The sequence below is a fragment of the Oreochromis niloticus genome, linkage group LG1, assembly GCF_001858045.2.
Source record: "Oreochromis niloticus isolate F11D_XX linkage group LG1, O_niloticus_UMD_NMBU, whole genome shotgun sequence".
NCBI classification, from domain to species: domain Eukaryota; kingdom Metazoa; phylum Chordata; class Actinopteri; order Cichliformes; family Cichlidae; genus Oreochromis; species Oreochromis niloticus.
The window spans coordinates 9,643,396-9,658,534 of NC_031965.2; the positions used below are offsets into that span (position 1 = coordinate 9,643,396).

At 41.0% G+C, this 15,139-nt stretch overlaps 1 protein-coding gene across 1 annotated transcript in view; it reads right to left on the reverse strand.

The window, feature by feature from the left end:
• The window catches only part of trpm5 (transient receptor potential cation channel, subfamily M, member 5), an 18,328-nt gene extending 3,550 nt beyond the window's left edge, over positions 1-14,778 (reverse strand). The window contains exons 1-17 of the mRNA XM_005455729.4: positions 14,653-14,778; positions 12,913-12,980; positions 11,480-11,636; positions 11,199-11,379; positions 10,684-10,850; positions 10,377-10,554; positions 9,436-9,500; positions 8,823-9,008; positions 8,396-8,495; positions 8,110-8,228; positions 6,752-7,099; positions 5,812-5,955; positions 3,978-4,101; positions 3,616-3,761; positions 2,856-2,968; positions 2,647-2,751; positions 1,646-1,904 (exon numbers count right to left, since the gene is read on the reverse strand). Of these exons, the coding sequence (XP_005455786.1) occupies positions 1,646-1,904; positions 2,647-2,751; positions 2,856-2,968; positions 3,616-3,761; positions 3,978-4,101; positions 5,812-5,955; positions 6,752-7,099; positions 8,110-8,228; positions 8,396-8,495; positions 8,823-9,008; positions 9,436-9,500; positions 10,377-10,554; positions 10,684-10,850; positions 11,199-11,379; positions 11,480-11,636; positions 12,913-12,980; positions 14,653-14,679 (2,487 nt within the window). The 5' untranslated portion in view covers positions 14,680-14,778. The remainder of the gene's footprint in view (positions 1-1,645; positions 1,905-2,646; positions 2,752-2,855; positions 2,969-3,615; positions 3,762-3,977; positions 4,102-5,811; positions 5,956-6,751; positions 7,100-8,109; positions 8,229-8,395; positions 8,496-8,822; positions 9,009-9,435; positions 9,501-10,376; positions 10,555-10,683; positions 10,851-11,198; positions 11,380-11,479; positions 11,637-12,912; positions 12,981-14,652) is intronic.
• Positions 14,779-15,139: the final 361 nt, after the last annotated feature.

Below are 15,139 nucleotides of genomic sequence, written 5' to 3' on the forward strand. Positions count from 1 at the left end.
GGGCCCACAGCTAGAGGTCGATCCAAAAATCGATAGTACTGATACCAACGCAGGTATTGGTATCAGATCGATACTAGCATGATACGATATATATATATATATCATATCTGTTATTAACCTCTGTCTCTCTTCCACAGCATGTCTTTCATCCTGTTTTCCTTCTCTCACCCCAACCGGTCGCAGCAGATGGCCGCCCCTCCCTGACCCTGGTTCTGCCGGAGGTTTCTTCCTGTTAAAAGGGAGTTTTTCCTTCCCACTGTCGCCAAAGTGCTTGCTCATAGGGGGTCATATGATTGTTGGGTTTTTCTCTGTACCTATGAAGCGCCTTGAGGCGACTTTTGTTGTGATTTGGCGCTATATAAATAAAATTGAATTGAATTGAATACGATCAGAACTTCACTCTGAAAAGCTGAAAGGTGCGTTTTGTTGTGTTAGCTAATTATTGTGGAAGATACTAATCACAGTGATTTAGTGCTCATTAAAATGTGTTCAGAATTTTCAAATTGATGATGATTCATGTCATAAATCATGATACACTGCTCTCCCCTACACAGGCTGCCTTTGTAGTTTAAAAGCATTGGTATTGGTATCATTAATAGTGGTCTTTTACCAGCTTGATGCCTAAATGTGTGGTATTGCACAGCAGTCCCCACAGCCCTGCTGCTTTAGAGGGGACCTTCAGTGCAACCAAATGGTGAGTCCTGTCAAATGTGTTTTACACTTAGAGTGTGAGGTTGACTTTTCTCCTGTGACTTGAACAGGTTACCCGAAGGTGCCTTAAGAGCCGCTGCTTGGTCCCTTGATGGCGCAGTTGGTTTGTCAATAAGCTGAGGGCAGCATGTGTGCTTTCACCAAGTCACACTCTGCTGTGCGAAAGCTTTGAGTGCCATTCGACAGATGTCTACATGACATCCAAATACTTTCAACTGTCCCCAGGTACAAGCTGTAGATTTAAACACTTAAGGTAAACCTGGCTTACACTCAGCAATTAATCATTTTAATAAATCTGCAGTAAAAGATGGTAAAGTGAGCAAAATGCACTACTGGCATAACTCTATGAGAGCGAGCAGATTGGGTCTACTCGTTTATTAAAAAGCTGGTAGAACTAGGCTGTTGAAGTTTTTTTTTGTAAAAAAGTATGATAACAAGGCCCTTGTGGCATTATCGTCATTTAGGAAAAGGCATGCACCTCAGAGCCATCCTTTTGAATGCACAGGGGCCCTGCTGGGCATGGTAGCATGCCAGAGTTGCCTGCAGCAGTGTGGTTCTTATTTTGGAAATCTCTACCATAATTCTGTCAGCTCTGGCACTGTCTGAAATACACATTGAAAAATAGAGTGGTGAAGGACTTTGTTATCTGGGCCTTTTTGTGCCCAAGGGAAGAGAGCTCAGTGGGATCGGCGCAATAAGGGATCATGCTTGTCTGACCTGGCTCACTAGGAGGGAGTCAAAAAAGAGGCAAAAGGCTTAAAACCCCTGAGACAATGAGCTCACTGTAGCGATTCACATCACCTCCTACTCAGATGTGTCAGAGCTGAACACGTCTAATAGAAATGCCACTGCTTCGAAAAAGGTGTCACGCTGCCTAGAGAGAAAGATGCTGATTCTTGGCATTATAAAGGTGCCAGCATGATTAGATGATCACCTGTCGAAGTTCCTCCAGCACCAAGGTGAAGACCCAGAAGTACAGCATTATCTCTGGCGCTCCAGGGCCAAGAGGCGGCGGTGGGCGGAAGTCTAGCAGGAGCACGTAAGTGAAGAGGCAGAGGAAAGCAAAATACATGATGACATTGCCGAGGAACACCGTTACAGGAGCGCTCCAAAAGCGACGCCAGCGGCGCAGTAAGAAACGCCACCAAACAGAGGCGCAGCTCTGATCTGCTTGACCTCCAGGTGAAGAGTCCCTAGGAAAAAAAAAGACACCACATTAATATGTAAAGACAAATCTATATCTAACTATAGATATAATCATGTAAACGGAGATTAACAGCCAGGATTCTAAAATTCAAACATGTTTACTGATGTTATAAGTCTGAGATGGTATGACGGGCATCAGGAAGTCTTTTATTCGCATTATTATTCACACTGCAGCTCATTTGTGTTTATAGGGTTTTAGCACCAAGGTTATTATAGATAACTAAAACTAAACTAAAAACTAAACCACAATTAGATGTGAAAAAAACCAAACATTGTGAAGCATTGATGGATCTGTGTATTGACACTCTGGATGTTTACAAGTCTGTAAGTCAACAGCATTCAAATAGTTAACTGCTTTTAATGCAATACCTGTACTGACTTTCCTTAAATTTTGCCTCTGACAAATTACCCTTCATATAGTAATAATTAAAAAGTGTAGACCTAACGCTTGAAGAAATAAAGATTTTTAAAACAGTAAAAACAAACTGAAACAAGAAAATCCACTCTGGAAACTAACTCAAAGTAAATCGAATTAAAAGCAAATAATCAAAAATGGAAAGAAAACATTAAGTAACTAATTTGTTGTCACAAAAAACAGTCTTGCTGAATAGAAAATATAAACAACAAATGAAATTATATTTTTAGCTTAATCATTTTGGCAAAAAGCAGATCAGTGTGCACTCATGCTGAAGTCTATGAACTCTAAATTAAACAAGAGAGCAAACTCACAGAGGGTCATCATCATCATCGCTTAGAAGTAAAGCCTTTTCTGTGTCCAGACTGTCCAGCTCCACAAACTGCTTGCCAGCATTACGATTGTCAAGTTCTTCATCACTGAAAACCCCCGCAGAAAACCCAGATAATGCACACAACTGAGTGACACAGAGCTCATCAGCATGGCAAAGACAAAAGGTGGAGTTCATCAACAGACTGATCACCTGAACTTTATGAGGTTGGTCCATATGAGCGGTGGACAGAAGAAAGACACCACGAGTTTGGAGATGGCTGTGTCTGTTGTCATAGACCCCCACCAAATCTTTGTGAGCAGAGCCTGCAGCACAAAATCAGTTTCTCATACAACATTGGCAAACTAGCAGAGTGTGTAAATTCAGGTTACCACAAGGGGGCACCAGAGGCCTTACAAAATTTCTGCTTTGCAGCCTGGAGCCCATATTCACAGAAGAAACATATGTGGAGTTATCTCAGATAGACAGACAGAAAAAAAAATCAAAATCAAAATGTTTCTCCCCCAGTCAAACCATTTCATTAACCAGCAACTACTTTGCCTGAGACCAGGGAAACCCACTTTCTCTTGAAACATTACACATGTACTGGATCATAATTAACGGCATCCCATTAAAAAGGTAATTCCAACTGTGTGCTATGAATAAAATATATCATTCCCATGTGCTAACCTTCCCTACTGACACTGAATACCAATTAACTCTCACTGATGACTTTCTAATGACAAGGGCGTCTGTTGGAGGCATATTTAGACAAAACTGTGCACTGAGTGGCTTCTAAGTATCTAATGGCATACAGTGCAGAGGGAAATGTTTAATAACTGCCGTGGAAACCCAGTACATCAGCAGAGATGGCGGCAAAGAACCAGACTTATCTGTCGGCTTCCCAATACTTAATCTGTAGGATGAAACTTATAAATTTTAAAACGGAGCACCGCATGTGTCTTCTTGTCACCTGAACTCCGTCGTGGGCAAAGAAGGATTTGGCATCTGCCTCAGTTGCCAAGTTAAGGACTGTAGATTTGCTCCAGCAGTGTGTTCTCCTCACTAACAAAGCATAAGCCCTGTCTTCACTGTTGGAGTAACACTCTCCAAAGACATCTGCCACAATAAAAACAGTAGTTACACAGTGTCAACTGCTTGGTTAGATTACATCCAGATTCATATTTTAGTCCCTCAAATGGAATCTGCTTGTGCTTGTGAATAACAAAAAAAAGCAAAGCAAAACACTGCTGGCTTGAGGTTAGAGGTTTTACCTCTTGCTATGTTTGACCATTGCATTATCAGCTCCTGTCATCAAACAGTTTATGTACTCACCAAGGGCAAACTGCTCATACTTGGCCTCCTTCATGCTACGTGCGGACTCAGCCTCAGATTCCAGTCGTGCCATCTCTTTCAGAATCTTACAACCCGCCAGGGCTGCCGCAACCGCCTCGGGGCCCTGAAGGATTAAAAGAGAGCTGTATCCAAGAAATGGGTCTGAAAGGGGGATTTGAATTTTTGAGAGCTGCATCTTTTGCATCTAAATGGTTCTACTGTGTGCATGGGGCTACTACAGATACATTTCAGCCTGTAGGTTTTTTTCCCCCTGTGGTTTCTAAAGCCTGTATTCACAAGCACTTCCTTACATGTCGCGCGACACCGTTGTTATCGGCCAAAATAACTAGTCAGCCAGTTTGGGTATGATAGCAGTCTCTTGAAGGGCTTTAACCATCTGACCTTGAATGTAAGGCATATTTGAATGGTTGTTTTATTTTCAGTCTCTATGGTTTGATCTATTGAATAACCCAGAAGGAAGCTGCTTGCTTTAGGTTGTATATGAACTGCATGGATTGTGTAAAGTATAAATAAAGAATGACTGTTTTCACAGTGTGGCTAGATAGTTCCCCTGAACGTTTCATGAACTGAAAGATTCTTTACATCATATTTATATAGCTGACATTATAAACCTGCCTGTTGTACATATAAAAATTGACATTTTCTAACTTCTTACAGGTCTTGGGAAGACAAGGAAAGCAAGTATTACGTATAGATAGCAGCCAAACTCACTCTTTTCTTAACCACTTATCCAGCTAGGGCTCTGATAGCTTGGAGTATAATAGGCTGACAACGAGTGGAAGGCTGGGTAGATGCTGGATGGAACATCAGTCCAGGGTTAATGAAAAGACATATTTATGAGATATTCATACTTACAAGCAGATCTATGGTCAGTTTAAAGTCACCAGTAATGTGCTGGACTGTGAGGAAGAGCAGCATACTCCAGCAGAGGGCTCTTCCCTTTTTTGTTTAAAGGATCAATGATTTGTGTTGATTACGCTGCATTTTTTTTCGCACTCCTGGGTCGACATACTGTATATGCACATGATAAATATGTGAGATTTTGCTAGCCTGCAAGGATAATTGTCACCCGGCCTTCAACGTGGGAAATACTTCAAACAATCAAATTACGAATGCCGATATCCAGGCAAGAGTCTGAGTGCTGAGGCGCTAGCGGTGGGGGATGGGCACACACTGAACGCAATTACCATAATTTCAGATAATGTTTGAAATATAAGACGCTGGAAAAGAGCACATAATGGTGACCGCTTGTGAGATTACAATAATTGGTTGCCTCAGTTCAGGGAATGGCAATAAAGAAATGAAAGGTGCTTTGAAAAGATGTTGAAAACAAAGAGCAATTATCATTGATGAGTGTCATTTAAACTATTCGTGGGACATCAATCCCATGTCGGCCTATATTTCTCATTACCTTCATCAGGACGTTAGACACGCATGCGCTGGCTCACCGCTGGTTGGCTGCCTCAGCAAGCAGCCTGACCTTCATTTGAATAATGTTCTTGGAGATAAGATAGCTTTTTAGTTCACCTCAGTTCTTGATAAATACGCCGTTTGCCGGGCTCTTTTTTTTTTTTTTTTTATCTCGAGTGACATTTTCATATGGCAGGACTGACCTACACCTGCACTGAGCTGGCCCGCATCGCTCATCCCACCCAAAGCAGAACGCAAACTATCACAGCATAATTCTGCTCACTTCACTTTGCTTTGAGTAGAATTTTCCAAAGCCAGGCACATTTAGTTATTTATTGAGCCGCACAGTGCTGAGATAGTACGAGCTGTAGCTCAACCGACTAAAGAAGCTGACAAGACTGACCATGGCCCAAAAGTAGTTAGCCATCTGCTGCCGGTTCTGAAGGGCCGCCCAGAGGAAGAGATCTCGCCAAGGATGCTCGCAGCGCTCCTCTAACTCAGCCAGATTCTTCTGGGTGTGGAACAGTCGACCCTTTGCTGGCTTCTCCTGGAGCACACAGAGAGCACGCTTAATGTATTTAATATGTATAGTAGATGAGGTAGCCGCACACAGTTTACAGAACAGGCAGTGCTTACATAAGTCAATCTACGACAGTCCGTTTACCGCAAAACCAATTTCCCTCGCTCCGCTGTAAAGAAGTCATAGCTGCTTGGTTGTCAACTGGAATATGTAATGAATTTAGCCAAGGAGACCTTCAGCCAAGAAAACATTTGACTGTGGCTGTGTTTTCTTTGAGACCACCAGCCTTACAACAGTGAGTGGCACAAAACCTGACAGCATAATTAGAGAAAATATAGGGATTTTTAGAGTGCAACAGCAGGTGTGATTTTCCACGATGATCCATCTCTTTTTTGCTGCAGTTAGAGGGAAAAAAACTGATGATGTGATAGGAGTAACAAAAGGACTGGCTGCCCTGAAAAGAGCGCTTTGGCTTTATTGGATAGATTTTATGTTTTTTTCTGCTATTAGTGTAGGATGAGTTGCCATTAAAGTCGCCATTAAAGATTCACTGTCTTCCGGGAAGTCAGTTTACCACAAAGTCTATATATTTTCTGGTTCATTGCATCTTTCAGGCGCTTAAATGTTGCGAATATAGCTGTCTGAGGGGGTTAGAGGTAAACTCTCTCACTCGCTGCTCACAACTCATAGATAAATGCAAACCTTTATGTGGTTTCACAGACACACTGCTTCATTTTAAGTTGGCAGACCAAAAGGGATGAGAAACCTAACACAGACAACATATTGTTTGTTTGGAACTTTCAAAGAAGAGTACATCACCTACCGTGGGAGTCTTCTGGTAAAAGCCTTTACAAGAGTCATGGAGAAAGTCTTTCAGCACTTTGGCGACCTCATAGAGGGTGAAGCGGGGTTTTCGGTCTCCTTGCTCGGAAGGATGGTGCCCGGGTGGACCATGTGTCCTCGCAGCTCCGAGCAGAAGCTGCTTCTCCTCGTACTTTTTGAGGAGCAGGTTGTGAAGGAGGCTTTTCTCTGAGACAGACCAGTAAAGCTCCTGAAGACGGCCATAGGTAAGGAACTCTCCCAGGTTCACGCCATTGTCCACGAAAAGGCGCACAAAGTCTGGCTTGTCATTGATCAGTGCATCCATCATCACCTCTTCAAGATCGCAAGCCTGCAAAGATCAGTAGACTTATTACAATGACTCACTCATGACCTCTCTTCTTCACAGCTGTAAAAATATTCTTTTCTGTTATTATGAAGAGCCTTACCGGTCTTGATTGGTACTCTTATTGTTATTACTATAATACTATTCAATAAATCCCTTTCTTGCAGATTTAATGCAAATGTGAATATTGCAAATTGCACATGCTAAACAGCTTTAAAAACATGCTTTGTAGAGGTCTAAGAGAGTAGTTATTAGGTGGTCTGCTGTGTAATTTTGCACACACATCCATGATCCTCTGAAGGTGAATCCTACTGGCACAGCTGGTGCTTTGAGGTTGGTGTTAATTGCTAACATCTATTAATTAGGCAATGTTAGCAGGCTAATATATCAAACTGATAACAGCCTCTACAAAAAAGGTGGACATAGCCTCTAGGTTTGAATTCCAGCATAGAAGTGTGTCAAAACTTTTTTCTTTTGTTCTTAAATTCTTTCAAATCTTTCCTTCTTCTTAATGGCGAATAGAGGGTGAGGGCTGGTTGCAAAAGAGGTCAGATTGTATAAAAATGTATAAAAGAAAACAACCCCACTTTCCACTTTATTTATGATCTCAGTGAACATTTTAATGATGATTTCATGTTATCATTCACTACTTTTAAATCATATCTAGCAGAGAATGGTGCTCAGTTTGTACATTTTGCTTTTATTTAGACAAAAATACCTTTGCCTGTCTATGTGCAGTTATCATTGGCTTCTCACTCAGTCTCCACTTTTCAGTCATGACATCTCATGTCAGCAAAACATGGCAACTGCCAAAATGTCAGGCTTCAGTCTTCAAAACCGAAGTCCACAAATCAGGGGGCAATGTCATGCTAGCTGCATCCATCTTTTATATACAGGCTATACTCTCACTGATTGTACTCGAAAAAGTTCCTACTCCCTTTTAATGTTGCTTTAGAAGGCACGCCAGGTTTAATTACCAGAATTTGTCAAACCTCAATCAGATCCTTTTGTCTCACCTTCCACTCCACATCTCCATTAAAAATGTCACTCTTTGCAATGTCCACTCTGTTCCAGGCCACTGCCAGCTTCAGCTCATCCAGAAAGTCTTGGGCTTCTTGACTTTGGCTCTTGCAAGCTGATAAACACACACACACACAAAATGTCAACAGATTTACAATCTATCAAGCGCTCAAAATGTCAAGGCTCTTTCTTATTGCAACTGTCATGTCAGGAAACCTGTAATTGTGCAGCCTTTGGAAATTGCAAGTTTCTTAAACATATCTCTCACAGGAAATATTTTACCTTTGACTAGAGCTTTGAGAATGACTGTATCCAGCTCAGAGCTCTCTTGTTCCGGGTCATGGACAGTGAGGAGATGCTCGTGATCAAGTATCTTCTGAATCTGATTGTCAGGGCGACAGTCAGTAATTATGGAAATATCATTTGAGTGACGCAATTTATTACAGAGTATTTAGTGTGTTGTATACACAGTACCTTTACTATGTGTATCAGCTTGGAAAAAATATGTTACGAAATTGTTGTCTTGCCTTCCCTCCTTGTGTTCTTAATTAGGTCATCACATACAAATTTTGACGATAATGATGAAAATCCTACATTAGCTTCCCTCACAATCTTCCCCAGTGTGCCCTATTTTTCTGCCAATGTTCAAGTCTTGTGATGTGCATATCTGTATATGTGCCTGCCTCCACGCTGTGCACATCGCTCTTACCAGCTTGACCCAGTTACTGATGTCTGTGCTGTGGTGGGCATTTGGAAAGGTGTCCAGCAGCAGCTCATGAACACTGTCCGTATCCCAGCAGCCCCTATTCATCAGTGTGACAAGGATGTCAGCCACACCTCCAGAGCCTGCCAGGATCAGCCATGGTGTCGAATTGGCAATGCCTTTATACATTCTCTGCAAGAAGGGACACAGTGTTCTGATGAATTTTCAGTTGATATGTTTGTATTTTTTTTAAAGATGATAACTTCCCAACTAAACATCAACAAGAATTATATTTCTGGGTGTAAGCTGTAGTCTATAATCTCCTCAGTAATGGCTCTATTTATGCAAATGCATTGGTGACTTTGATGGGCTTTTTGGTTGAAGAGATTAGTTTTGTGAAAACAGAAAGAATTTGTTTCTCAGTCTGGCTTTGGCCTGCTGCCTCAGGAGATGGCACCACCAAAATTTGACTCAGAGCCTAATTTTCAAGCCTTAGCCAGCGTTCAAACTGAGAATGTGCACATTTGAATGACAAAACAAATCTGCTTTTCAGAGGGTCTCTTCGTGGTTTCCCCTTTAAAGTTCTTGAGAAGCTAATGTAGCACAAAAAAAAGCTTACTTTTAGGATCCTGGGTTCCCCGTGGACCAAGAGACACAGAACAGGGATCTCAAAACTTCCTGCACCTAGAAGTATATTCACAGAATGAAATGCATAAAAAGGAGAAACTGGGGTGTTGGTGGGTTGCAAAGAAGCTTACAGGGATAGCATTAGGAGCTCTGGGCAGGCTAAAGCAAGTTAAATATAAGAGGTTCACTAATAGGATGTGTTCTTATGAGCTGAGCATTAGCTAAAGTGTCTGATTTTACCTACATTGGTTGTGAATGCTCTATGTGTAAAAATATCTCTGTGATATGTTCCCTTTGTCTCTAAGTTGTGGAGAGTTGAACCAAATGTTGTTTTTGTTTTTGCTCTGATATTAAATTTGAACAGCTCTGGAAACCCGAAAAGGAAAATGACCTGCAACTGACTGAAATACTATTTATGGAAACAGGCTACATTTGAATATGCAGTAAAAGTAGTAAGTGAGCAATTAAGTAAGGCTTATTTATATAGTTCTCTTCAAGAACAAAAGTCACAAAATGCTTTACAATTTACAATTACAATGAAAATTTTAATTTACAATTAAAATGGTAAAAATAGATTCAACTAGATTCACTGCTATTGTGCTTGTGAAGTAATTCGAGAATTCATAAACATCATAAAATATGAATATGCTTTTTTTCTTTTAAAAAAAAGAAGCTATTTATATATGAAACAGCCACATGTACTATGTGCAACACCACAATGAAACAATGCCAAAATGCATCCATAATTGAAATCCATAAAAGCTACCATTTGTCACAATGAATTCTCGTAAGTACATTTCAGTGTCATTTTTACTCAGTTTTACATAGGTACATGTAAAGGAATGATATAAACTTTTAATGAAGCAACTTTAACATACGGCATACTGCTTAAGTCGAAGATTGGTTCCCAGCAATGACCTAAAAGATTTTTACCTCCGTAACCTGTGCGCTGAAGAGAGATATGCTTGAGCAGCTTCACCCTCATTTCACTGGTGGCTCCGGGTCTGTTGGGATCTTCCTCAACCAGAACAAAGTGAGAGTGGTGACTGTCCAGGGAATACACTGATCCATGGGGCAAGTCTTGAGGCTTGTACACTGTGGGTTCATCAACCTTAAGAAAATATGAAGGGATACTCAGCAGGAAAGAGGACAGCGACAACACATTAACACGAGAGATGTAAATATTAGTTCATGGAGGATACTAATATTGGCCTTGTGCTGCCTTTGTGTGAACAGGAACCTTGGCTGTGAGTAGTGCCTCTCGGTTGTGGATCATGTTCCAGGGAGCAATGCCAATGGCCACAACACGAACTTTAGAAGAGGTGCTGGCCAAGGAGTGATCTCGTACCGCCTGGCCTAAGTGCTTGGTGATGCCAAAGCGAAGGCCATTAGTCAAAATCCATGCCCCTAGAGAACAGCAATGCAGTTGTATATGTACATAAGAGGTTTTGAACATTTGATGTCTAATTTTACATGATCTGTCTGCAAAGTTGTAATTCTGATGAGTATCAAACTGGAAAGTTGGATCCAAGATTGCATATTAAACTGATGTAGCTGCCAATATAATCATAAAGCTAGTTATTCTGAAATTAATCATATAATTTATTAATGAGAAACACATAATATCACAGGAAAAAACAACACTTTATATATCAAATAAAAGGCACTCTCTTGCCAGTATAGCAGCCTAACAAGATTCCATTTCTTTGATTTCAAAAGCCAGGGCCAGGGCCAGTTTGCACCCTTGATTATAACCTGTGCTTTGTGCAGCCTTCACAAGTCCCTTTCTCAGTGTGTCCCTAAGCCAGGGTCTCATCTGAGCCAGCTCATCTCCTCCCACTACTGCAACCACCAGGTGTGGAGGAGCAAGACCCCACTCTTCTGTCAGCATCTGGTAGATCAGCACTGGGTCTGTGTTGCTGCGCACCCTCACAAACTGATTGAAGGCAAGGGGAAAAGTGATGTGTCAGTATACCGCTTGAACTGCACACTCTTGTTATGTTACCTTCCTCACTCGTTATGACATCCAGTCTCACCTTTCCTCTCGTTTTAGTTGGACCAAGAAAGTCAATGTCACCAACTCTGCCAGCTGCCCAGTGGCTCTTCTCTTTCTTCATTCTGCTGGCAAGTCCCCTGGCTACATTCTCCAGAGTCTCATCTACTGTAGAGCAGCAGGAACAGCCCAGCAGGACACTGACAGCAAAAAAGCGTGAAATTGTTATATGCATCAGTCTTCTGCAGCACAGAAAAGGTATGAAAAAGAATCAGATTCAATTTTTATCCTGCCCACAAAGCTCCTCATAAACATGCAGCAACACTTTTCTGTGCTGTCGCAATTACAAAAGGACAGTTAATTTCGCCCGCCAAGGCTGTTGCACTGTTCTGTTTGCTGATTTGATTTGGTTTGCTTCTTATTATCATGTGTGTTTATGTATTTTTTTATATAAAAAAGCTTGTCAAAGTTCAACGAAAACACCTCAATGTCTACATTAAAACACGATTAAAATTTATATCTAAGATTCATCCAGGCTGCACTGTGTTCAGCCTATTTATATGTATCATTGCTGCCCATTTGTAGTTTGTTGCAGTTTGTATACTTTCTAAAGACTTTCTGCAACTTATGTTTTTCTTGTGTATATGTGCGTATTTATATATTGCCTATTTATTTATTTCTTTTTGTATGCATTCCTTGTTTGTGTGCACAAACTTTGCCAAATAAAGATGATTCCAGTTCTGATCAGACATAATATTATATTATGGAAATTCTGCCACACTCATTTCTATTTTTTTGTACATTGAATTGATTATTATCGATATTTTAAATATCCCTAACATACACTCTTTTTGTTTTCTTTCCCATATCATTTTTCTTTTATTAAAGTGAACTGAAATCAGTAATTAATGCTATTCCATCAACTCTCACTTTCATTTTCACTTGAGTAAAAGCCTAATATTTCCAGACAGGGTTGAAGCTTCCTGCAGTACCATTTTTTTTTTTTAATTTGATCAAGATATATAGATGGAATAAAAAATACGGAGGTTATTTCATTAAATGAACTCATTTAGATGATTTAAATGCTTTATGGTTTATCTGCTTCGTCCAGTATTAGCTAAATGAAAAATGTAGCTCTGTGCTTTTCTTCTTATTTAATATTGGAGAAAGCATTCATTTCTCCACAGCCAGGAATGGACCGGCTCTCATGAATAATTTAAATAGAAAACTGTACTTGGATTTAGTTAATGTTTGTTAGTCCAGTGCAAATGGTTTCATCCTGTGGCACTCTTTCCTGTGAGGCCTCCTAAGCGTTGGCCTTTTCAGCTGCTCTGATGATGACGTCCTCGTCATGAATGCTTCTGAACACTACTCGTTTGAAATAAAAGCTTCTGTCAGAGCTGATAATTCTACTGTAGAAGAAAAAAAAAGTTTCTCTTGTTTCAGAGTGCTGCACACACAAACACACACACACACCCATGTTCCTCTGACCACTCCAGCGTGTCCCCACATTGCAGGCATCGCGTCTGTGGTTGCAGTGTCCCCTGTAAACAAATGAATACCCAGATATTAGGTCGCTTTAACGCTAAATCCATTATGACTCACTCACCGCTGGCTCTACAGACGGAAAGCTTCTTAGAAGTACATGTGGTCAATGCAAAGCTGGCAGAATTTTCATTCTCGCTTCATATGCAAAGTGCTTCCTGCCCCATGTTTGAACTACAAATGCACAAAACCCTCTTTTTTGCTGGTATACACGAAGCAGGGAAACAGGCATGCATCTGAACCTCTAAACGTAAGCCTCCCTTATAAGTTGTGAAATGAGAACATTTGCTAGCCCTGTGCAAAATTTTAGGCGCTTTAGATATTTAGGCCTGTGTACAACAGTCAATGCATCAGATCAGACCAGCATTTATTGTGCAGCATTACAACAGCACCAAACATACTTAAAGCCTCATAACAGACTGTTTTGAGCAACTAGAAGAACAAGGAGTCTTGCGACAGATGGCATGGCAGACACAGAGCCCTGATCTGAGCATCATGGAGTCAGTCTGGGATTATATGAAGAGGAAGATGCAACTAAGACAGCATAAATCAGCAGAAAAAAATGTGGCAAATTCTCTAAGGCGCCTGGAACAACCTAACCTGGAAAGAACCTTGAGAAAAATGGGGAGGGGATCTGCTTTTGACATCGTGACCTTCTTTATACGGAGCTATTGTTTTACAGTTCAGTTTATCTCGGGATGAGTCTTTTCATAGGAACCAAAATACACTGAGCTCAGAAAGAAGGCTCATTTAATATTGATAAGATTACCCATTTGCCTCAGTAAACAGACACTTTTATCAGCCAGCCTTATTTGCATGGGCACTTGAGCAGCTTTGTGAAAGACGATTAAAACAAACAAAAAAAATAATAGTAGTGCAAATTCCTGTGACCGACAGCAGTAGCCTCCCCGCTTACTCTGAGTAAAGAACACGCATTTTAACGCAACTGTGGTGCAATGGTTAATATACAGGCGGAGAGTCAATTTGTGTTCAGCCATCTGTTTTAATGGGAGAGAGCAGCTTGTTGTGGAGGCTTTTATTTGACTACAGGTCTGGGTCTGGGAGGGAAAAGACTACTGGGCATGCAAACAGGACGATTTACATGCAAAGGTAGAGGAAAGGACAAGCAGCTGTGTGTGTATGTGCTGGAGTGCGTATCTCAAGGACACGCACACTCTTCCATGCACACGCACACACATGCACTTCTAGCTTGAAGTCTAGCATTTATATGAACTTTGTTAGGGCTCATATGTGGGGCCTCTTTTAAATGCATTTTTTGTCATTTAAAATAACAATGATGTTCCAAAAGCAATATTTTGAGCAACTTTTTTTCCTCACACTTTGCCATTTCACCAAGTTTAGTGATTTGGTGAATGGCTAATAAATATATTCTGTTTAAAAAAAAACTAAAATGTAAAATGTGAAGATTCAAATTTGAGCTATTTCACCCTTTTGTTCTCTGATCTATTGTTTGACTTGAAAACCTTAATTATCTACTTTATTATTAACCAGTGTATATTAATGTAGCTCAACACACACACACACAGACACACAATGGTGATCCAGTGGTCATCATTACATGTCTTAAGGTGTGTGAGATGATGCTTTTCAGACAAAAAAGACAACAAAAGGAAGAAGAAAAAAGAAACGAGCTACAGTTTAGATACTCACCAGAGGTGTGTCTTGTCCCTCCTGCATGGCTGAAACAGACGTTCCCCTCTCGTTCCCCTGCAGAACCACACCTGTGAGAGCTCAGCAGGTGTCCTTCCACAAGCCTCAGGTGAACCTCCTGGGCTATTAGGAAGTAGTGCAAAGGTGGGGCCCTCCCTCCAGCCAATCCCAGACGCTGGCGTGCACCATCACTTTGCATGTTGGTCAGCCGTTGCACATCACCCTCATCTGGACCACACCTTTACTTGCAAAATGGAACAGCCTCGTGTCTAGTTTCTCTACACTTCAGGGCAGCGTTCTCGGACTGCTTAAGAATTATGGGCTTAACATTTCCATATGGAAACTTTCCATATGTTTGACATGGTCAGTGAATGGTGTGTGTTGTATATGAAACGAATGGGCACAAAGGTTCAGTGAATTTCCTTCATTTTGGTGCTCTGTGTTGCGCTCACTTTCTTCAGTTTATCAGGGGTGTAACTCAAAATGC